The sequence below is a fragment of the Capsicum annuum genome, chromosome 3 (genome assembly GCF_002878395.1).
Source record: "Capsicum annuum cultivar UCD-10X-F1 chromosome 3, UCD10Xv1.1, whole genome shotgun sequence".
Taxonomy (NCBI): domain Eukaryota; kingdom Viridiplantae; phylum Streptophyta; class Magnoliopsida; order Solanales; family Solanaceae; genus Capsicum; species Capsicum annuum.
In genome coordinates, this window is record NC_061113.1 from 145,562,545 (window position 1) to 145,586,478 (window position 23,934).

At 32.3% G+C, this 23,934-nt stretch overlaps 1 protein-coding gene across 1 annotated transcript; it reads right to left on the reverse strand.

Annotated features, from left to right (window-relative positions):
• Positions 1-18,638: 18,638 nt before the first annotated feature.
• On the reverse strand, positions 18,639-22,787 carry LOC107863508. The gene is made up of 3 exons (XM_016709445.2): positions 21,722-22,787; positions 20,197-20,469; positions 18,639-19,240 (listed from the first exon to the last, which is right to left on the reverse strand). Exons 1-3 carry the CDS (start codon positions 22,289-22,291, stop codon positions 18,971-18,973), a joined length of 1,113 nt encoding a protein of 370 aa, XP_016564931.2. The 5' UTR covers positions 22,292-22,787; the 3' UTR covers positions 18,639-18,970.
• Positions 22,788-23,934: the final 1,147 nt, after the last annotated feature.

The following is a 23,934-nucleotide window of genomic DNA, read 5'->3' on the forward strand; positions in this document are numbered from 1 at the left end:
CATATAGGGGTGGGCATTTGGTATTCGGCTCGGTATTTTCATAATTTGGGTTTGAAAATTCGATAATCAGTAATTGAAAGTAGATACCAAATACCATATTATTAAACTTCGATTCGGTAATTCGGTAATTCGGTAATCGGTAAATTAAATTTTGGTTCGGTACGAAATTCGGTATTACCATATTAAAGTTGGACATACTCGTAGTGATCCTATTTGGTGATAATAGTGGTGATTTCCAACCAATATTTTCACGAAAAATCAATTTTGTTTGGTAGTTTGACACCTCTGAATACATAATTTTACATCAGAAAAAATCAATTTTATTTGGTCTTGTTACACGTTGATACGTGTGACTCGATTAATGAAACATCTTAACACCTATGTTATTGTAGTTTGATCCAGCTCCAAGAAGGGGAGAACTGGATGTAACACGAATAACATTTACATCAAATTAGATGCAGCACGAACTGGATGTAACGAACTGGATGTAAATGTAATGTAAAGTCATAATATTACTTTTTATAAATGTGATAGAGAGTAATATATGTTATGTTGTCTGTCAAATGTTGAGTTTTGCTTCTATCTGCAGTTGACATATGAACACAAGGATTAAGAAAGCTTGACCAAGTACCCTTGGTTAAATCCATATTCCGACCTACGTTAGGAACATTAGAGTTGGGCAAATGCAGCCAACAATGGTGTTATGTATCATATCATGAAGAATTCTTTTTTGTTGTTTCCTTCCACGCCCCGATTTTCAGTCTTAGCGTGATATTTTTTTCAAAAGTTGTCATATGTTGGTTGCAAGGAAGTCTGCTGTGTAAAGTTAAGAATCTACTTTATGACTGTGTTTAACAATTTAAAGTTTGCTTGAGCAATATTCACACAAGTATGTGACCTTTGGAGTGTGGACTAGGTATGTGGCCTATGGGTCACTTAACTATAATTAGAATTTCGAGAAATACCAAATACCAAACGGTAGTAATATTTTTTACCTATCCCGAACTCAAATACTATAATTTAAAATTTTACTCCCGAATATCAAATTACCGAATATCAATTACCAAAATTTTCGGTTCGGTTCAGTAATTCGATTTTTGATATTTTATGTCCACCTCTAGCCACATTGGATGAGCTAAAATCCTCCTCGCTTCGCGCGGTTATAAAAATTAATAATAAATCACAATATGATATTATGTAGAAATCTTGAAATTAAAAAACAAATAATATGGAAATAGAAAATTTACGTTAAATCTACTATATATGTATATATAAAAGTTAGTTCTATAAATTTGATCAAATTTAAAATTTAGTTTTGATAATATCAATAAGTCTAATTTCACTACCTCAAGTAACAGTCTTCTAAATGGAAAACGGAAAAAGGTCTAATATACCCTTCAACTATTGAAAATGGTACATAAATGCCCCCCTTCCACCTTTAGGCTCAAAAATACCCTTCGATCCATCTATTCTGCTCAAAAATACCCTTAATGTATTAGAAATGACTCAAAAATATCCTTCTTCCTCTATTGGTTCAAAAATACCCCACAATCCACCTATTTGGATAAAAAATGCCCTTAAAATTAAATTTAAGTCCAAAAATGTTTCCTCCTTTTAACAAATTCTGATGTTAAATATAATTTTATTTAAATTAAATACATGACATTATTTTTATTGGTCTACATTTAATTAGACTCAAATTCATTCACAATTTAATGGTCCTCTTTTCACTAATTTTTTTAGTTATATATAAAAATTTTAAAAGAATTAATGTTTAAGTGCAAAATTAGAAAAGAATTCCTTAAATAGGATAATTAGCAAAGGGCAAATACTCTCATAGTTAATGATTATCTATATGTGCTCAAGTATTAGAAAACATATTTTAGGTAAAATTTTGAAGACTTTTAGTTCTTTTTAGGTTTTGAACTTTTTATATAAAAAAAAAACTTAAAATTAATTTAAGTCTTTATTTAATTTAGGTAAGAATGCATAATATTTTACACTTGTATCCTTCTCCAACATGAAACCATAAAAATAGTAATAATACAAAGAATATATATATATATATATATATATATATATATTAAAATGTAATTAAAAAAAACACCCCTACGTGAAACCAAAAAAAATAATAATAACATCTTTTGAAAAAAACATTCTCTCTTAGAAGACTTTACAATAGATAAAATCATTTAATCTTTTTCCTTATATATATATTAAAATGTAATTAAAAAAAACAAACCTACGTGAAACCAAAAAAAAAAAAAAAACTTTTTTTTTAAAAAAAACATTCTCCCTTAGAAGACTTTACAATAGATAAAATTATTTAATCTTTTTTATTTAATTTTTATTTTATTAAATAAATATATAGAGTGGAATTAAGAGTCCTAAAATATATAAATATGAAACCCGAAACATATAGGAAAATTAAGAGTCCTAAAATATATGGAAGAAAATTAAGAGTCCTAAAATAGAAAAAATATATTTCTTGAAAAAACAAAAATTACCATAAATATAGCTATTATGATGTACCATAAATTACTTGATAACTTGGTACCAACCTAAAACTAAAAAAATAATAATTAGAAAAAAAAACCCACCCCTGTCGTAAAACCCACAAAAACTATATAATAATAAAAAATTATAATTAAAAAAATAGAAATAATATAATAATAAAAAGTTGTAATTAAAAAAACCTCAAAATAATATAATAATAAAATAAATTGTAACTAAAAAAAGCCCACCACTACGTGAAACCAAAAAAATAATATACTAATTAATGCATATCTATTCCATCAAAAAATATATAATATCATAATTAAAAAATTGTAATTACAAAAAAAATTACCCCTACGTGAAACCCAAAAAAATAATAATATAAAGGAGGAGACATTTTTGGACTTAAATTTAATGTTAAGGGCATTTTTATCTAAATAGGTGGAAGAAGGGGTATTTTTGAACCAATAGAGGAAGAAGGGGATTTTTGAGCCATTTCTAATACATTAAGGGTATTTTTGAGTCAAATAGATGGATGGAAGGGGTATTTTTAAGCCTAAAGGTGGAAGGAGGGTATTTGTGTATCATTTTCAATAGTTGAAGGGTATATTAGACCCTTTTCCGAATGGAAAGATCTTGTTATGTAAATTTGGTAAGCATCTCTTAATCAATTAGCTTATTTTTTAAAAATAAAAATAATTAATTTCTTATCCTTACAAACAATGGTGTCTGTAACTATTGATATATTTAATGTATTCTTTTTTGATTATTTTTTAAAACAATTCAATTTTTTCAAAAAAAGTAAAAAAAAAAAAAAAACACTTTAAAAAAAAAAGATATGTGAAACAAAAAAATAAAAATACAAAACAAATAAATATACACCTTTTGGCCATTCCTATTTTCTTCACCTTTTTTAAAATTATTTTTTTTATTTCCGCTCTTTATTAGTAATATTTAGTAGCAGAATGATACTTTTTTTCTCCTTTTCCCTAATTTCTATAATATTCTTTAGTTTATTTTTATTTATCACTCTTTAACTACATGAAAAATTCTTGTAATTTATATATTTTTATTTTGGGAATCAAATCATATCATATAAGTGTAATATTTATATAAGCAGATGAAACAAAAATAAATAACATAAAATTGGTTGCATATTATTTTAGACATTTACAGTTTCAAATTATTGATTATTAAAAGTGAATCATTGCTTTATTTAAAAAGAACAAAATTTGATAAGGGAGGAAGAATTTTGTCTGTCCATATATGTTATTCATTTCACTTCTCATATTTATTTCTCTACTTTCACTTTGTGTCAAGTTGGATTTTTGATTTTTTTATCTAATCTTATCCATTCTGTCTTGAGTATATTTTTCTTTAATAATAAAGACGTAACTTAAATCATATAACCTTAATTCTTTATATTTTTATGTAGTTCTCTGACACCTCCATCACTATATTGCTCTAACTTCATCTCATGTACTCTATCTTATTGAATTTCTCCATCATCAATTTTTTTTAGAGAAAAAACAACTACAAATCTTAAATTTCTTCTAATTATGATTTGTTCATTGTTGAAAGATAATATGAAAACTTTTATATAATTTAAAAGAGCACAAAAGTAAGTTTAATTACTCTCAAAAGTTTAGTGACCGAAAATTCACATAAATGATCATTATAATATAACAAAAAATACCATATTCATTATATAATAAATTCTTAAGAAATGGAGACTGTTCACATGCCCATTATTATGCACACAATAATAAAGATATAGTTCGACGTTTTATTTTATAAATAGAAAAAAAGAAAAAAAAGAGAATATTTAAACTCATTTTATATAATTTCTAAAGCTATTGTGAATATTTAAATCTATCTTTGCATAAACATATAAATAATTTTTGTTATATTTTTGTTGTTCATCTTCCAACATCAAATCTTTATTTTGAGTCTCTCTTTATGCGATGTCTTTTTCATTCTTGTAAACACAATTTACTTACATGTAATCCGAATAATATTCTTAAGAATATGGTTATCATTTCAATTAAAATCAGCGTAACTTCACTATAAATAAAAAAAAATACAATAATTAAAAATGATGTATACGAAAGAAATACTCAAAAGAAAATATTTAAAATCTCAACTTGAGAAGTTTTGATCACTTGCCACAATATGGAGACTGCGATATGGTTCATTTCACTCTATATAATATACTATCACTAAAAGTTTAAAATATTTTTTAGAAATCAAAAATTTAAAACATCCATAAGAAGGGGAAAAACAAAAACATGATATACTCATATATTACTATCTAATATTAATTTTTTTCACGTAAAATTAAATTTGTAGATAAAACTTTTTTTAGTCAAAAAGAAAATAACTTGTAGATTCATACACTATTTTGATCAATTAAACCTTTATGAGAAAAGTAATGACATATATATTTATCATTTTTTCATGATTCCAAGAAATATCAGTTAAAAATAACTTAATAATATCTCCATAATTCAAATGATGCAACTATGCACATCAATCAATTCAATTAACCCGCAAAAGATGTACAAAATTAAAATCAACGAGACACCAAAAAAAAATATAATTTAATACACTATACACAATTCAATAGAACAATGTTTCCAACTTCGATCAACAAAATCAAAAGAATAAGAAAAATATAAAATAAATAGTAGAAAAAACAAAATGAGAAGGAAAAATATAAATAAATAATAGCATCTAGTAGAAAGAAAATTAATAAAATTTTAAAATTGGTGGTAGCAAAATGAGTACCTGTGCTAGCTATAAAATTGACGACAACAATCTTCAATTAGTAGAGTTTAAATATTCATCACATGGAGTGAGAATTAATTCTTTGTTATTTAATTATATATCTTTTTATTGCTAGAAGATAAAAAGACATATATATTGTGACGGAAAGCTTTAAAAGTGGAGATTAATAGCATTGATGTAAAGGAATTAAATATGGCTATTTTTAATATTTTAAAAAATTTTAAAGTGTATTTTTCATCTTTTAAAGGAGAAAAAATATCAAAAAAGCACATAAAAGATAAATAACTTTTCAAGCCTTAGAGAGCGCAACATCACTGATTTTATATTTTTCCTTTATTATTAAACTAGATTTTTTACCACTGTATTTTTTCTAGTAAGGTTTTAACGAGACACATTATCTATCAATTAGACATTTAAGGGGGAGTGTTATAAATATATTACCATATATAGTGAATGTCTACTTTACTATATATAATGAATGTCTAATTTACCATATATAATGAATGTCTAATTTACCATATATAGTGAATGTCTATTTAGCGACGGTAGGCTGAGGGTTGGGTCTTGGAATATAGGGACCCTTCAGGGGAAGTCCATAGAGCTGGTGAAGATTCTTAGGAAGAGAAGGATCAACCTTGCGTGTGTCCAAGAGACTAAGTGGGTAGGGTCTAAGGCTAAGGATGTGGACGGTTACAAGCTGTGGTACTCTGGGAGCGACAGGCGTAGGAATGGAGTTGGCATCTTGGTAGATGAAGAGCTTAGAGGTCAGGTAGTGGAGGTGAAGAGGATCAACGATAGGTTGATGACTATTAAGTTGGTCATTCGGGGGTTTACCCTGAACGTGTGTAGTGCCTATGCGCCGCATGTGGGATCGGAGGGGGAGGAGAAGATGCGGTTCTGGGAGGCTTTGGAGGACGTGGTGAGAGGCGTGCCCAGTTCGGAGAAGATTGTGGTAGCAGGGGATTTCAACGGGCACATCGGGGCGCTACCGGGAGGCTTTGGGGATGTGCATGGTGGTTTTGGTTTTGGGGAGAGAAATGAAGAGGGGGCGACCCTATTGGAGTTTGCGAGGGCGTTTGGGCTGGTGGTGGTGAACTCGGGCTTCCCGAAGAAGGACGAGCACCTGATCACTTTTCGGAGCGCGATAGCCAGGACCCAGATTGACTTTTTGTTGCTTAGGAAAGGGGATAGGGCGTTGTGTAAAGACTGTAAAGTCATCCCGAGTGAGAATCTTTCGACCCAACATAGGCTCTTGGTTATGGATTTGGGTATAAAGAAGAATAGAAAGAGGAGGAGCGAGGAGTGTAGACCGAGAATTAAGTGGGGCGGTTTGACGCCAGTGAATGCGTGGGAGATAGGGGAGAGGTTGGCGGGAATGGGGGTGTGGGAGTGTAGGGGGGATGTGGATAATATGTGGGACAGGGCGGCAACGTGCATCAGGGAGAATGCAAGGGAGGTGTTGGGTGTTTCTAGGGGCCGGGCCGGACATCATCGGGGAGATTGGTGGTGGAATGAAGAGGTGGGGAAGAAAGTGGAGACCAAGAAAGAGGCGTATGCTAAGTTGGTGGAAAGTAAGGACGAAGAAGAGAAGCGGGTAAACAGGAAAGAGTACAAGCTAGCGAGGAAGGAGGCGAAGTCAGCGGTCACGGCAGCTAAGACGGCCGCTTTTGAGAGCTTGTATGCAGGGTTACAGAGGAAAGGAGGGGAGAAAAAGTTGTTCCGACTCGCTAAGGCTAGGGAGAGGAAGGGTCGTGACCTCGATCAGGTGAGGTGCATTAAGGGGGAGGACGGTAGAGTGTTGGTGGAGGACGGCCACATAAAGAAGAGATGGCAGTCGTACTTTCATAGGCTCTTGAATGACGAGGGGGACAGAGCTATTGTGTTAGGGGAACTGGAGCACTCAGGGGAGTGTCGGGATTTTAGCTATTGTAGACGTTTTAAGGTAGACGAGGTTAGACAGGCAGTCCGCAGGATGCGAAGGGGTAGGGCGACGGGGCCGGATGAGATACCGGTGGAGTTTTGGAAGTTCGTTGGAGAGGCTGGTGTAAGGTGGTTGACTGCATTGTTCAATGAAATTTTCAGGACGGCAAAGATGCCCGAGGCGTGGAGGTGGAGTACCATGATCCCCCTCTATAAGAATAAGGGGGACATTCAGTGTTGCAATAACTATAGGGGGATTAAGTTACTGAGTCACTCTATGAAGATCTGGGAGAGAGTGGTCGAGGTGAGGCTGAGACGGATAGTGTCTATCTCGGAAAACCAGTTCGGATTTATGCCCGGCCGCTCGACGACGGAGGCAATCCACCTGGTACGGAGGTTGGTGGAGCAGTATAGGGAGAGGAAGAAGGATCTGCACATGGTGTTCATCGACCTGGAAAAGGCGTACGACAAAGTCCCCAGGGAAGTACTTTGGAGATGCCTGGAGGTGAGTGGAGTACCGCAGGCATATATCAGAGTAATTAAGGATATGTATGAGGGAGCGAAAACCCAGGTGAGGACGGCGGGAGGAGACTCAGAGCATTTCACTGTCCTGACAGGATTGCACCAGGGATCTACTCTTAGTCCCTTTTTGTTTGCGTTAGTAATGGATGTGTTGACGCGGCGTATCCAAGGGGAGGTGCCGTGGTGTATGCTTTTTGCAGACGATGTAGTCCTGATAGATGAGACTCGAGGGGGTGTGAATGACAAATTAGAGTTGTGGAGGCAAACTCTGGAGTCTAAAGGGTTCAGGGTGAGCAGAACCAAGACAGAGTATGTGGAATGTAAGTTTAATGACGTGAGGCGGGAGAATGAGGTAGTAGTGAGGCTAGAAGCACAGGAGGTAGGGAAGAGGGATAAGTTCAAGTATCTCGGGTCCGTGATCCAGAGTAACGGTGAGATTGACGAGGATGTCTCGCACCGTATTGGGGCGGGATGGATGAAGTGGAAACTCGCATCGGGGGTGCTGTGTGATAAGAAGGTGCCGCCCAAGCTTAAAGGCAAATTCTATAGGGTGGTAGTCCGTCCGGCCTTGCTGTATGGAGCGGAGTGTTGGCCAGTTAAGAACTCCCACATCCAAAGAATGAAGGTGGCAGAAATGCGGATGTTGCGCTGGATGTGTGGACTGACCCGAGGGGATAGAGTTCGGAATGAGACTATCCGGGAGAAGGTTGGTGTGACTTCAGTGGAGTGTAAGATGCGGGAAGCACGATTGAGATGGTTCGGACACGTGAAGAGGAGGGGCACGGATGCCCCGGTCCGTAGGTGTGAGAGGCTAGCGTTGGATGGTTTTAGACGGGGTAGGGGTAGACCGAAGAAGTACTGGGGTGAGGTGATTAGGCGGGACATGGAACAGTTACAGCTCACCGAGGACATGACCCTAGATAGGAAGGTATGGAAGATGCGAATTACGGCAGAGGATTAGGGCCAGTTCGGGTCGCTAGTGTAGGGAATAAATTGGTGGGGGTGTATTCCTGTTATGATTCCGTATTCAATGTTCCGTGTTCCGTGTTCCATGTTTATTACGAATATGTGTGCTTTCCTCCGCTGTATATTCCTGCATTCCTGCTTTACTCTGTTTTATATTCCTTATGGGTGCCGTATCTATGTTATGTCATCTGCTTCTGTGCTGTACTATGTGTTTGTGTGATATCTCGTGACTTGAGCCGGGGGTCTTTCGGAAACAGCCTTTCTACTTCATCAGAGGTAGAGGTATGGACTGCGTACATCTTACCCCTCCCAGACCCCACTAAGTGGGAATACACTGGGTTTGTTGTTGTTGTTGTTGTATAGTGAATGTCTATTTATGAATCCTTCATTGTAATTGTCTATTTATGAATCCTTCATTGTAATTCACTCATCAAGAATCCTTAAGGATCCAAGAGAATCTCTCATCCCCAAGTAAAGAAATCTCATCTCTTCTCTCTCTTTATTCTTGTTGTTCTTACTTTATATTTCATAATAAAAATTGATTACTTCTTGATATATAATATGAAATTTTACTTTCAATACTAATACATAATCATTAAGATATTTCTATTAATTCTTACTTACCATCATATTTGTTTGCACGTTAATTTTGGGATGAAAAATTCCAAAAATGATCATTCAACGTAAAAAAATATAATAAAGATAGTACTTTTTAAAACTTCGTCTATCTTAAATTGTTTACTATATTAAAATAGATATTTAATAATATGTTGTCTAGTTTGAAAAATCAATAGATAATTTATTCATTTGTACTTATTTTACCCTTAATATTAAATATTACTCATTATCTAATACATTTCTCAAAACATTAAATTTAACATATTGAGTAATATAGTAAAAATTAATATTATTTATTATTTTTTAGGATATCTTTCAACTTAATAGTGGACAAATATCATTGTATGGAGGGATAATGTTAAGAGATAAATGACCTATAGGAGCGCTAATTGGCTTTCAGGGCGAAATGTTTGTGTTTCTTTCATAATGCTATATTAATAGTTGCTGCTATTAATGAGTATTAATCAATCGTTACTTCATTTTTAGTATGATTTGTAGGTTACCTTTTAATTTAGCACTTAATTTTTAAAATGAGGAAAACTTCATAAAAGGAGAAAATAAATAAATAATTATGTTTTAATTAATTATGGACATTATACCCATAAAGGTGTAATTATAGAATTCTTTTAATACAAAGGTGTACATATTTGATTTTAGAATAAAAAGTGTATTCAAAACTAAATTATTTATGTTATAGATGTGTAAATTTTATTTAATTTTAAAACACGGAGAAAATGATTTGTTAATCCAATACATTAATTTTCACATAAAAATATTTTTCATAAAGCACAATAAAAAATAGTTCCTCATATATATATATATATATATATATATATATATATATATATATATATATATATGTATACATATATAAATAAATAACATTATTTATATAAATTAATATATGTACTAAGTAAGCTAGAATATAATTCTCATTGATCAATTTCCTTAATTTAAGAAAAATGAATAACAAAGCAAACTTTTAAGGGATAATACCCACGAAAATACCTGAAGTTTGACCGGATTACCAGTTGAGTATACTGAACTTTGCGGGGGTCCTATTACTCCCCGGACTTTTTTTTCGTATTTTAATGGCATATATCTATCACTTGGCACACTGCGTGTGATTCATGCGCATTGAACGCGTGAACAGTATTAAAAAAGTTTTAAACTCTTTTTTTTTGCCAAATAGCCCCTTAATTTTATAATTATTTAAAGTTTTATATTTTTATTTATTTTTTCGTTCTTCTTTCTTCTTTCTTCTTTCTTCTTTCTTCTTTCTTCTTTCTTCAACAATGGAGAAATGGTTTCTCCATTGTTGAATTGAAATTTAATGGAACTCAATGGTTATAATTTAATAGAACTCGCTAATTGAAATTCAATGGGTGATTCGGAAGATTCAAACTCGAAAACTCGTTAATTTAATTTCGAGTTCCATTAATGGAAATTGAATCTTCTGAGTTCCATTAACGGAAGATTGAATAGCTTCATGCATGAAATTAAATTTTTTGAATCTTCCGAGTTCCATTAAGAAATTTTTTGAATCTTCCGAGTTCCATTAACGGAAGATTGAATAGCTTCATACATGAAATTAAATTTTTCGAATCTTTCGAGTTCCATTAATGAATTTTTCAAATCTTCCGAGTTTCATTAATAAAAATTGAATCATGAAATTAAATTTTCCGAATCTTTTGAGTTCCATTAATTAGCGAGTTCCATTCAATTAGCGATTTTCATTGAATCTTACATTAATGAAACTCGCTAATTGAATCTTCCGAGTTTCAATAGAAAATTAATGGAAGATTCCATTCGATTATTTGAAAAACATTCTTCATAAACTCAATGGAATCATTTGGAATATTTAATATGGTTGTAATTGTGAAAAAATGTTGAAAAGTGATAAAATAGAGAAGAAATGGCGCGTGCACCGCACTTCCCACCGAAAAAACTGGGTATACGTTTTGAGGGGGGATTAATTCCACTTTAAAAAAGTCCGGGGGAGAGGGGGGAATTAATTTCAATTTAAAAAGTATAGGGGGTAATAGGACCCTGCAAAGTTCAATATGCTCCACTGAAAATTTGATTAAATTTCAGGTATTTTCATGGATATTATCCCAACTTGTAAGCTAATAAATAAGAAAAGTTAAGAAATAAACGTATTCTCTCTTTATTTATTTTTAAAAAATTCCGCTCTTTTCTCATCACCTTTTCTGTTTTTACCCACTTATATTTCCTTTTTTTATCAAATAATCTCTCTCATGTGCATAATTCCACCTGCCATTTTTACTTTAGCTTGATTTGCACCTAAAATCAGTAACATCCCGATTTTACTCCACAAAATCTTCTTCCTCTTACTTTTATATCCTCCTTTACCGTATATATATATATATAAAAATTAACTATAGGTAGTATTATATAAAGGAGTTCTTAAAAAAGAGAAGAAAAGGAGGAGAATATGACTCTTATAAACTCTACTATATCGTCAATAATAAGCATAACATTTTCAATAGTCACATCACTTGCCAATTAGCTTAAGAAAATAGTCAAGTTCAGTATTTAAACATAATTCTCTTGAGAATAAGTTTGTTGCTAAAGGAGTTAATCAATCACGTTGGGAGGTTTTTTTACTTCTCTTTTATTTTCGTAATTCATAATACAAAAAGGACTAAAATCAAGAAATCAATAGGCATCTGTTGTAATATAAAAATCGAGAAAGCAAAACGTCCTTTTTATTTCATCTCTTTCCCTGGTCCTAATTAAGTCCTAACCCTTCCCAAAATGAAGACTCAGCTGTCATGTTTCTCTTGCAAATAAAGGATATGCGCATAAATTTTCCTAGATAAATTAGTGATCTTGCCGAAGTGTTTTAAACTCTTGGGTCTTGTAGATGACCAAAAATTCGTGTTATTATGCTTATTTATTAGGAAATCACTTAAATATCTACAATGTAAGTCCATCTTCAATTTTTCTTCTGAAAAATAGAAAAATTTTGTAACAAATACACAACTCTACATCTTAGACCCTCGAATCTCAAAGATTATAATTTATTCATCATAAACTCAAGTATGCATAGTGATTCTACATCAGTTGACTCTGGATTATCTATTCAGCTCAAATCCATTTTATTGCAATCCAAATCAATTAAATCCCGTAATTTGTTAGCATATATAGTCATTGAGAATTGTTTTATTTTTTGTTCGGCGTTTGTTTCATATGGTGATGATGAAAAATGAACATCCTCTAGGGATTTCTTCCTTGTGGTAATCATTATTGTGCAATGACAAATTTCCTAGTTTTTTTAGCATCGACAAACAAAGATAGGAGCGTTGCAATCGATTAATATAATACTAAGTGCCAGAACCATAATTGTGGTTTTTGGATCTATTAATTAAGAGATCTAAAACTTGGCTTAATTCTGTCAAGCCTATTATAAAATTGTAAAAGCTTCCAATTTTTATTTGAACATGTCATTTATAATGATTGGTAGAATGTCAATTCATCCTCTCTGAAGTTGGCACAACATTATTTGTTTAAAGCAGCCAAAAGGAGAGAAGGAATAAAGGTACCAAACAAAGAGGATTTGACTTGTACTTGGTTGTTTATAGAGGGATTTAACTTGTAGGAGTATTTCTTTCTTTGCATTGTATGTCTAGGGTAAACATTAGAGTTGACTAATTAAATAATTCCCTCGTAAAACCACTAGCTATTCGTCCATAGAGATCTTTAAGTTAATTCAAAGTTTAATTTTGGATGTACTCCATATTTTTAGTTTTAAGTATTGTAGACTTGTTGTAGTAGGAACTTTTGATAGTGCACTTTTAGGTGGGAAAGTCATTCATGTCCAAACTTCTCTCCCTATTTCATTTCATCATTTTAGTTTTGGTGGCAACCATGATGCGTACTCTGAATTCAACTGCAAACCAAACATGGCACAATGATGAACTTGAAAGCATAAAATTCAAATTACTACTTATTCAAGATGCGTCAAAACTTCACAATCACATGGTGGGGCCCATATTATGATATTTTTACTTTTGATAAGCTCAACGAGGAGAAATTTTAACATGGGCGACCCCCATCTAGTATTAGTTGTATCAGGGATTTTTAAATTGGTAAAATAATATATTAGGGGTCCATTATATTAACTTAATTAATTTATCTTCTTCCTCATTAATTTTTTTTTTTTTTTTTGCCTTTTATTTATCTTTCCTCCTTACTCTTGTTTTTTTCTTCACATTTCTGAATTTATGTATTGTAAAATCAATGTGACTATTACCTTGATTTTGTTTTATTTTGTTCGTTAAAGATTCAATTTTTTTTTGTATTTGTTAACAAGTAAAAAATAAATATTATTTTTAATATTATTGTCACACTTAAATAAATACATAAGATATTACAACAATAATAATATACGTAGTATATTTTCACATAGTGGATCTAAAAAGGTATAATGTACGCAGATCATATCACTACCTCAAATAAAGTAGGTAGGTTGTTTTCGATAGACCCTCAACTTAGAGAAATACATAAGATATTAATTGTTAAAATTTTCAATCTGTGAAAATTGGGGAAATTTTTTTTGCCAGAAAACTTTCAATAAAAAAATTTTAAAATGAGAAAACAAGATTAAATGAACAAAAATGAAATTTTAAAAATTCGTAACTGATTTCAAGTTAATTTAATGATAATAAAAATAACTCATGGTTTGTCCATAAACTCTAAATATATATTTTTTGGTTTCCCATCTGGTGCCCCGACTAATCCGAATCATGCGTTGCAGGGCCCATTAAAGTGGTAGCGCTCCTAACAGAGTTTTTTCTGTACCCAGTGTCGAACTCTTGACATCTTATCAAGGGTGGAGCAGCCTCATCCACTGCGCCACAATTTATGTCGGTAATTTGTATGTTATTTAATAACACATGAATGTCTTTCACTATTTTATTATGAGTTTATTTTTTTATACATAAATTAAATTGTGTTTGTATTAAAATATTATTTTACTAAATTAATCCTATTGATTATGTTTTGAAAATTTAAATTTAACTACTAATACTTTATATAGTTATTTAATGATAAATACTAAAGAAATAGCATGAAACTTTTATTTGTTAAAATAAATAAATAAAGAGAAAAGTTATTTTCATCGGACCGAATAAATAAAATTAAGGGAGTAATAAAATTGATTTTAAAAAAGATTAAAACAAAAGAAAACTGTCGAAAAAAAAAAGAACTTGAAAAAATATAAGTGAGAGAGAGATACTAACTAACCAAAAAACAAAAGAGACAGGGAAAGACTAAGATATACTTTCTCTCTTTCAATTTATGTGTTAGTTTCAATTTCGAGATTCAAATAAAAAAAAAATTGATAGTAATTTTTTGATATATTTTAAAAATATTTTGAATTGGTCAATAATTATGATTTATAGTAATTTTTACTTAGTTTTTGAATATATAAATTTTACCTAAAAACTTAAAGATTATGAGCTCAAATTTATGATTAAATTTAACTATTTAACCATTAAAAAACGAATATATAAATTTGGAGAGAAATTAAAATAAAGAAGTATAGTGTAGGAACAAAGAAGAAGAAAAAAAGATCAAAATAGGAGATCAAAAGAGGGACATGTGCTTACACAAAGGGGCCCATAAATACACTTGTCCATAAATAAATGGTGCCTCACACAATTATTGTTGGTTGAGTGAGGCCCATGTTAAAATTTTCCCTCAACGAGTCCTAGATATTTTTACTTTTGATAAGCTCAACAGAACCATTCTATGGCATCAAACTAAAAAAAACATCAAACTATGTCATATATTTAAAAATGTACCAATCTATGCTTAACTCATAAAAATTGTGAGTTATGCACAAATATCTTTAACGGAAGACAGCTCACGGTGTTAAATTTTTTTAAAAGTGCATAACTCACAATTTTTGTGAGTTATTCATTCTTACTTTAACAAACTCACAAAAATTGTGAGTTATGCATTTTATTTTAATATAAATCACAAAAATTGTGAGTTATGCATTCTTATTTTAACATAATTCACAATTTTTGTGAGTTATTCATTCTTACTTTAACAAACTCACAAAAATTGTGTGTTATGCATTTTATTTTAATATAAATCACAAAAATTGTGAGTTATGCATTCTTATTTTTAACATAACTCACAATTTTGAAAACATCTTCATGCATATTCATAAACACATCTGATCCTTCCTAAAAATGATCAAGAAATGAAACTTCTTTTTAATAAAAATGAGGCCTGTTTATTGGTACTGAGACTGAAGTTGACTGTGAAATTGATTCTTGTTGAGGATAAGGACTCATAGACATGGCTCTTTGTTCAGAATTGGACCTCATATCATCATCACTCGATGATGACTCATAGGGGCATTCACCTCCCTCGGCATTATTAGGTTTGCTATCATCGCCTTGTGACAATTCATCAGAATTTGGTTGATCAACATTTTCAATATCATCTGTGATAACATGTTCATCTCGCGTGACATTATTCCTATATATCAAATAATAAAATAATTTTAGTACATTCAAAAAACATGAATAATAATTACATGAAATTAGCAATATAAATAATAATCACATAAAATTAACAAATATAAGTTATTAGCGATGATATTTTAGACCTACCGATAATAATCGACAGTATCCAAGCTTAGTGACAAATGAACATTTGCAGATGTTCCAGCATTGTGCATCCATCCAAGTTGAGATAATTGACCATAATTATAGTCATTTTCAAATAAATCAACATTATTCGTGTCACCCAGCGTTAAGTCCCTAAATAAAATATACCATATGACATAAGAAATGGACAAAAAATTATTAAAAATATAAAATATTAATAATAACACAAATTAAGAAAAATTACCGATCACTTTCATTCAAAGTTTCATTCAAATCAGGTATTGAAAATTGTGTTGGCATGTTACTCGGCATGATGTATTGAGAGAATTCATGTCAAAAAAGTATTATACTGAGTTAAATGAGCATTAACATCACTTGTTGGATCATCAAATTGTGTATGCACATTTGTCTGTATCGGAGACTGCATAAGATGATTTTTACGCTCCTTCTTAACATAAACTTGAAGAATGTTCAGTTTTATTTAACTAGCATAGTCACAAGGAGCCCTCAGAAATTCAGTCAACGACTCATCATCACTAATAATCCATTCTCCATAATTTACCATTCCTTGAGATGAGAAGGAATTTGGATACTGCCCGACTATAAATAAATCAAAATCATTATTTTTTATTTTTATTTTTCTAAAAATTAATTCTACAAATTCTCTATAACCAATTGAAATTGGATACTTCGCATTGGATTTGGGGGACATACTATAATATATTGTATTTCCCTCGTGAATAAGTGTAACTTTAACACGTTCAGAATTCATTTTCTAAAATTTGATAAAGTTTTGAAAAGATAAATTGAGTTTGAAGATGATTAAAAAAAAGAAGAAGAAGAATTTGAAAATCATATAAAAAGAATGAATGTATACGGGTGTTTAAATAGGAGAATTTAAAAAGAATATAACTCGCTTTTTTTGTGAGTTATGATAAAAAAAATGTATGACTCACTAAAAAAGTGAGTTATATACTTTTATGAGTTATATGTTAAATAAAATTTCGGAAACGTTTTTCATTATTTAAATAACTCACAAATGAATGGATAACTTACAATTTATCTGAGTTATGTTAAAGTAAAAGGCATAACTCACAATTTTTGTAAGTTATGTTATAATAAAATGCATAACTCACAATTTTTATGAGTTATGTTAAAATAAAATGCATAACTCACAATTTTTGGAGTTATGTTAAAATAAGAATGAATAACTCACAAAAATTGTGAGTTATGTTAAAATAAGAATGCATAACTCACAATTTTTGTGACAAATAAAATGTATAACTCACAATTTTTGTGAGTTATGTTAAAATAAGAATGAATAACTCACAAAAATTGTGAGTTATGCACTTTTCAAAAATTTAACACCGTGAGCTGCCTTCCTTTAAAGATATATGTGCATAACTCACAATTTTTGTGAGTTAAGCATAGATTGGTACATTTTCAAATATATGACATAGTTTGGTACTTTTTTTTTAGTTTGGTGGCATAGAATGGTTCCGGACTCCAATTGTTCACACTTTCAGTGGGGAAATCATTTCCTCATTTTTAAGTAACATGTTCTTTTAAAGAAAATATTTTTTAAATTCTTTTGACCAACTGTACACAGGACGAACACAACTAATTAATTCATTTTCCAGGAGGATGGGAGAATTGTAATGACAGGAGATATTTCAATAGCTGAAGTTCTGGAAAAAGAAGGCTACAAGGCAATTCGGGCAATGAATATGGGACGTGGACATGTGAAGCTTCCACCGTTGCTTATAGCCATGAAGTTTCATTTGTTGGGTAAGCAGTAAGATTAAGGAGTGATGAGAGAGAGGCATCTTGACATCCTGTCCTAGCATCATCCCCTCCCTTCTTGTAATTTTTGTTTACTTTTTGCCTGTTGGGTGTAATTTCTGCCTAATTGATATTTTTTCATCTACTCTGCGTGACATTCTGGTTTACGTATTTTAGCCTTCTCGTGTGTTGTTTCATCAGGTAATTAAGGAGAAAGTGCTACCTCTTTTTTGAGATTTCAAGTGGTAATTTCGAGTTTTGCCGCTTACCTGATTGCTTGTTAGTTTGAGTTCATTTAATGTAATAGTGCCTAAAAGAAAACTCAATTGGTCATCACTGTACATGTTCATGCAATAAACAAATTTGGTACTCCTATGAATAGATAGAAAATCGGATCCTATTTCTCTTTGAATCCTACTTCTTTATTGAGTAGCCTAAACTTGTGATTAGAAGAAGTTGCACTTGTCCTGATGAAGGAAATATGACGATTGTTGTGAAGCTACACTTAAGAAGCCGCTCCTCCCTCCATTTACTTTAGCAATGCTTGGAGACTTTGGGCAAATTTTGGTCGAGAGCAATCCTTTGCTTTTTCATTTCTGCTTCTTGGACGGAACACCACGCACAGCACAATGCATTTCCAGGTGAAAAGTGACACAAATGCCAGAAACTGTCACTGATTCTTCACGGCAGATTCTTAATGTACTACTAAGAAATACTTGAAAGTATGCAAGAACAGCATTAAAAAGGGCAGCCCGATGCACTAAAGCTACCACTATGCGCGGTGTCTGGGGAAGGACCCCACCACAAGGGTGTATCGTAAGCAGTCTTACCTAGTCTTACCTTGCATTACTGATCCTTAAAAAAGACCAAAGATGTAGGTAAGCTGGCTAGCACTTGATGTCAAACAAAGTAGTCATTTATTTCTACCAACAGGAGGCCCACAAGGCTGGATATGATGAAACAAAGCGTGAACCAATTACATTAAGGATTTGATACTTCGAACAACATACTTATTTGCCAACAACGAACCATTACAGAGAATTCTGCGTGTATTATCTATTTTTCCTGCCTGTGCATGCCATATAGTTCTGTTAAATCACTGAGAGGTAAAGGGAACTTGCAAACGCAACAGTTAGAGCATTGTTAGTCTTTGGATGCTCTCTATCCTGTGCACTGCCTTTGTAAACAACTCCAATGTAAAACCAAATGGATACAAAAAACCTTCAGCTTAATTATCTTGAATCACCTTTGTCAAGCTTTTCAATTTCTTCCTGGTGCCTTCTCTCCGCTTCTTGAAGTTCTCTTTCAGCATCCTCTTCATCCTCCAAATCGTCACGATCTTCAAACTCCTTAGTTGCTGCCATTGCTTTAACAACAGGATCTCTTAGCTCAGCAATAAGACCACCACCAACCCTGTACTCCTCTTCATCACCAATCAGGAACAGACGTTCGTCAGGTCCTGAGGCCATCGGTATATCTACTGCCAATAATTTCATATCATACTGCAGACCAAATAGCAGGATAAATTTTAGCATAAGCAAGACTAGAGTAAACAAGAAAACAGTTAGATTCTTCTGCATTGTTTATTATCTGGTTTAGTAATCAAATCAGGAAGCTTCAACTTCTGGAAAATCTCTCGTGACAAAATATGTTAGTCAATTACAGTTAGAAACACTAAACTCTAGATGATCATTTGACGAAATATATTATGGCCTCTTTTAGTCCAGACTGAAAAAGGTAGGGCTCTATAAACAAACTAGCTCAAAATTATAAGACCAATCAACCCGAATGTATGCCCACAACATGAATACTAAGCTTCATTATATTTCGAGAAATAGGATGTCACATTGTGATAAATTCTCCTTTTTTCAGTTCTTTTGTTTTTATTTTCTGGAAAGATGGAAAAATAATGCTCGATAACACTGGATCACAAATTTGACATCCTATATTCTATTGATAAAGCTTTTACTAAAATGTCAATGCTTGCAGTCTCAATATCTCATAGGCCGAGTTCAACACTTCAAACTTGTCATGCCAGTTAAAACTTTTAAGTTATTACTTAAGTTGGAAACAAACTCAACTCAGATGCCAGCTTTTTTAAATATGGTTGAGCTGATTTAGCAGATTACATATTACATTAAATTTTTGATCTTGCCACCATGTGCACTTTCACCAATTTAGATCCCACCCTCTCTATCCCATGCATGTTTATCAATTTTGATCTTGTCGTGTATCTATTTCTTATTTCTAGCCTTCTATAGTTCACGATGCTATAAAAACTATCCCTTTAAAGTTTTAAATTTCCCACTTAGGCAAGATTAGTCTGAAAAAAGGAAGTCACTAGCAGTTCTGAACGTCATGATACGTGACAATGTTCAGGTATGACGAGAAAATTGCAACAGCACGGAGTTAAGCTTCATCATATAGAACAAAAGAAGCAGCTGATTTGAAATCAAACCTGGCCTTTCTTATTCTTGACTTCAACACTTACTAAACCTTTCCGCTCAGAACCTCGTATTGGGAAAATCAGAAAACATCTTTTGCCCCTAAACCGTGGCTTGAAGTTCTTAAGAGTAATACCACCTCCTGACATCACATATGCTCTCAAGTCTGTTCCCGAGAGTGGAGCACCCATAACCTCAAGAATTCCAGCTTCTGTATTAAGTCTTCTCATTGCCATTCTGTATACCTTATCAGGGTTGATGGTAAATCTTGAGCGAAGATACAAGCCCTAATATATCACAAAAAAAGTTTTCTCAGCTATAATTATAGGAAGTACAGAGCATGCTCGATCAGCAAGAGTTCAAAACTTAGAAAGAAGAAAGAAAACTAGGAGACTTTTAATCATAGACCACCCACTGTTGAAAACATTAAACAATTCCTTACGGAGTCGTTTGGTATGAGGGATAAGTATAATAATTCCGAGACAAAATGTAGGATTATTTTGTCCTACTTTTGGTTGGAAGTATTAATTAGTCCCATGATTATTTATCCTACCATTACTATAGAGTGATGGGATAAGTTGTCCCATATTAATGGTGCGGTAAGTAAATCCATGGGATATCCCAATACAGGGATAACTTTGCTTATCTCATCCCCGTACCAAATGTCTCCTGAGAGTTGCAAGATTAAATATAGTCCCAGCCAACCAAGCATGAAGGTGTTTGAGCTCCACATAATGTGCACAAGTTTGATAGTTACTTGAAGTTCATAGTCCAAATATCAGATTTTCACAAAACTAGTTATATGTTAAGCCTTTGATTTTGCGAGGTTGACAAATTCCGATCAGCGCCTGTATTCTATTACTATTACCTAACAAAAAGGTCCTTCATAGACATATTTGTGGTTTTATTTATCTTTCATAAAGCAAGCATTTCACTGATAAGCATACAGAGGATGCAAAGCAAAATACAAGTAAGATCAGCTCCAGTACTTGTTCAATAAGTTCTTAAATAGGTCCCTTGGTGTAGAAATAGTTGTAGTTTAAGTTTTGGGATAATTAGCAGCTAGTCCTAATAGTTTTCGTTCACAAAGAATGATTCCAATTCTCAAATTAACAGTTCTTTTTAAGACACGGTATAACTTTTTTTGTGTGGATAAGGGCACATTATGACACTAATACCAGCTAAGTCACAGTAAGGATGCAATTACAACAACAACAACACAATCAGTATAATCCCATAGGTGGGGCCTGGGGAGAATAAGATGTACACAGACCTTACCCTTTGCTGGATAAAGAAGCTGTTTCCGATGTACCCTCGGCTCAAAAGAAGTTTCCAAAGCATGGTTGCAACAAAAAAATAGGACAGCAAAATAACAACAGACAAAGCAGATGAAGCAACAGTAAGGACGCACATTAGCATATTCAGAAGCTCTGGGAAAAAAAACAACTCAAAAAAAGATTTGATTTCGGGAAACACATGCTCATTTAAACATCACATATATCTCAACAAACGACAAACAGAAACTTGAGAAGAACTCACAGCAAAGGCGACAATGGCGGAGGAAAGAGCAAGGAAGCCATACTTGGCCATGCCTTCAGACAATCCAATAAAAGTATTAGCAATTCCAAACAAAACCCTCCAAAGCAAAATGCACACCATAACACCTGCAGCACCAAATAACACTAACGAATTCCTCTTCCAAAATGCCTCAAGCTGCAAACCCACAGCACCCTTGTATCGCATAGCCCTCTCCTTAGCATCTCCAACCGGATTCTTCAACACATTTTTCCCACTCATTTTCGAACCCAATCCAGAACTCTTCATCGACAAATACCTAAACCCTAACAATTTACCGTCTGGGTCTAACTTCTTCTTACTAGGGCTTTGCAAAACCCGCGGGAATAGTGAAGACGAAAAATGGTTTCTCTGTAAATTCGAAACCCCTAATGGATTAACAAAAGGTTTTTCGATTATCTTGGAATGACTAGAAAGGAAATGAGATATACCAGTTCTTGAAGTAGCATTTGGGTTTGAAAATTGATGGGGTTTTGTTAAAATGTAGTGATAAAGGTTACTCAGAACGAACTTTGAAGACGATGATTTCGACATTTTACAGTGGTGAAACAGCTGGGGCAGATTTAGATTCAGGTAAAGCACAAACTCAACAACACAGAGATGATAAATTCCTCAGTAGCTGAATATATATAGATAGGGAAAATGAAAGCTGCTTGCTGTTTAGGGGTCAATGAAAATTGCTTAGTTCTCTCAATAGGGGAGAGGGCTTTCTGCAAAATCTCCCATTCAACTGTGTTGTCCTCACCAGGGAACTTTTTGTTGGTTTAATCGAACCCTTTGACAACGAAAGTTTGAGGTTTCTGCCCCTGTGATTTGATAAATTTTACTTCAGTCCTCAAGGGAATGAAATTATATTTCTTGGACAAACTTTTGCTTTTGCTATTCACAAAGTTAATAAAGCGGGGAAGAGGGAATGCAACTCTGTTTGTTCGTAGGAATCTAAATGTATTTGAATCCGGAACACTTCGATTCAAGTCGAAACCTGAAACCCATGGAGGGTAGGAGTGGCAAAATCAATTCAAATTTGGTTAACATGATTTTAGATCGTTTGGTAGAGTGTGATTAAAAAAAAAAAATTAATACATGTATTAGCTTTATGTATTGCTATTATCTTATTTGATATATTTATAACTAATGCAAGCATTAGTTATGCATTCTATTATGTAGTATATTATGCATAATTAATACCATCATTTTTTGTGTATTAGTAATACAATCAAAACATGCATTAATTTATTAAATGCCTAATTTATCCCTCAATTTTTTTCCAATTTCTTTTTCGTTCTTGTTCCTTATAATCATTTCATTGGAAATTGAATCTTGTAAATAATATAAAACTATTACAAAGTAGCTTATCTTTTGGATCTTTTATGCCAAAGGAAATTAAATATTATAATTTTCTCAAGTTTTTCCTCTATTTAATTTTTCTTGTTTTTTCAGTTTCTTTCTCTTTTTTTCCAACAAAAAGTTCACCGATTTCATTGCCCAGAATTTTTGGTTTAGACGAAATGAACATTAAGGTAGAATGCTAATTTCACACTTCACTGAAAAAGAAGCAACACCGGTCATGACGAAACAATAAAATTCCAATTGAACAGTGAGCATAACACTAATGGGGTGACTTCACAGTAACAATGGAGACCACAATTCATAGAGAAGAACAAAAAGCACATTTTATACTCACACACAAAATCTGATATAGAGTAGAAACACAAGAAATGAAAGAAATACACAGATCAATACATAGAGAACAGTGAGGACAACATGAGAGGAAAAATACATACGCGTAGAGTAGAAAACAATGAAAAGGAGAGAAGAAAGTAGAATACACAGGGCTTCGATTTGTTGGTTCGAATTTTACTGGAAAGAAAGTGGAGAGGGTATTTTTGTCAAATAAATTTTTTTATATAAAAATTATACAAAATATATGATACATCAAATCAAACACTCATAAGAAGAATATAAGCATAGCTAACACAAACATTACTAATACTAGCATTATTAATACACCATGTTGACACCCAATTTTGACCTTTCGATACTCTTCCTAGACTATTATTATTATCAAAATTATTAATTTTAAATGTTAATATATTTTATAGATTATTTTAATATTTAATAAATATTAACGTGTCACATTAATGATTTTGAAGTAAATAATTTATTTTTTATTATTT

What these genes read in the sequence shown, in the direction of transcription:
- LOC107863508 (XM_016709445.2), bottom strand. Translation starts at nt 22,291, where the DNA reads ATGTCGAAATCATCGTCTTCAAAGTTCGTTCTGAGTAACCTTTATCAC. An exon ending in CCGCCATTGTCGCCTTTGCT is followed by an intron (nt 20,470 to 21,721) that starts GTGAGTTCTTCT and finishes GTGATATATTAG; the next exon opens with GGCTTGTATCTTCGCTCAAG. An exon ending in TCAAGAATAAGAAAGGCCAG is followed by an intron (nt 19,241 to 20,196) that starts GTTTGATTTCAA and finishes TTTGGTCTGCAG; the next exon opens with TATGATATGAAATTATTGGC.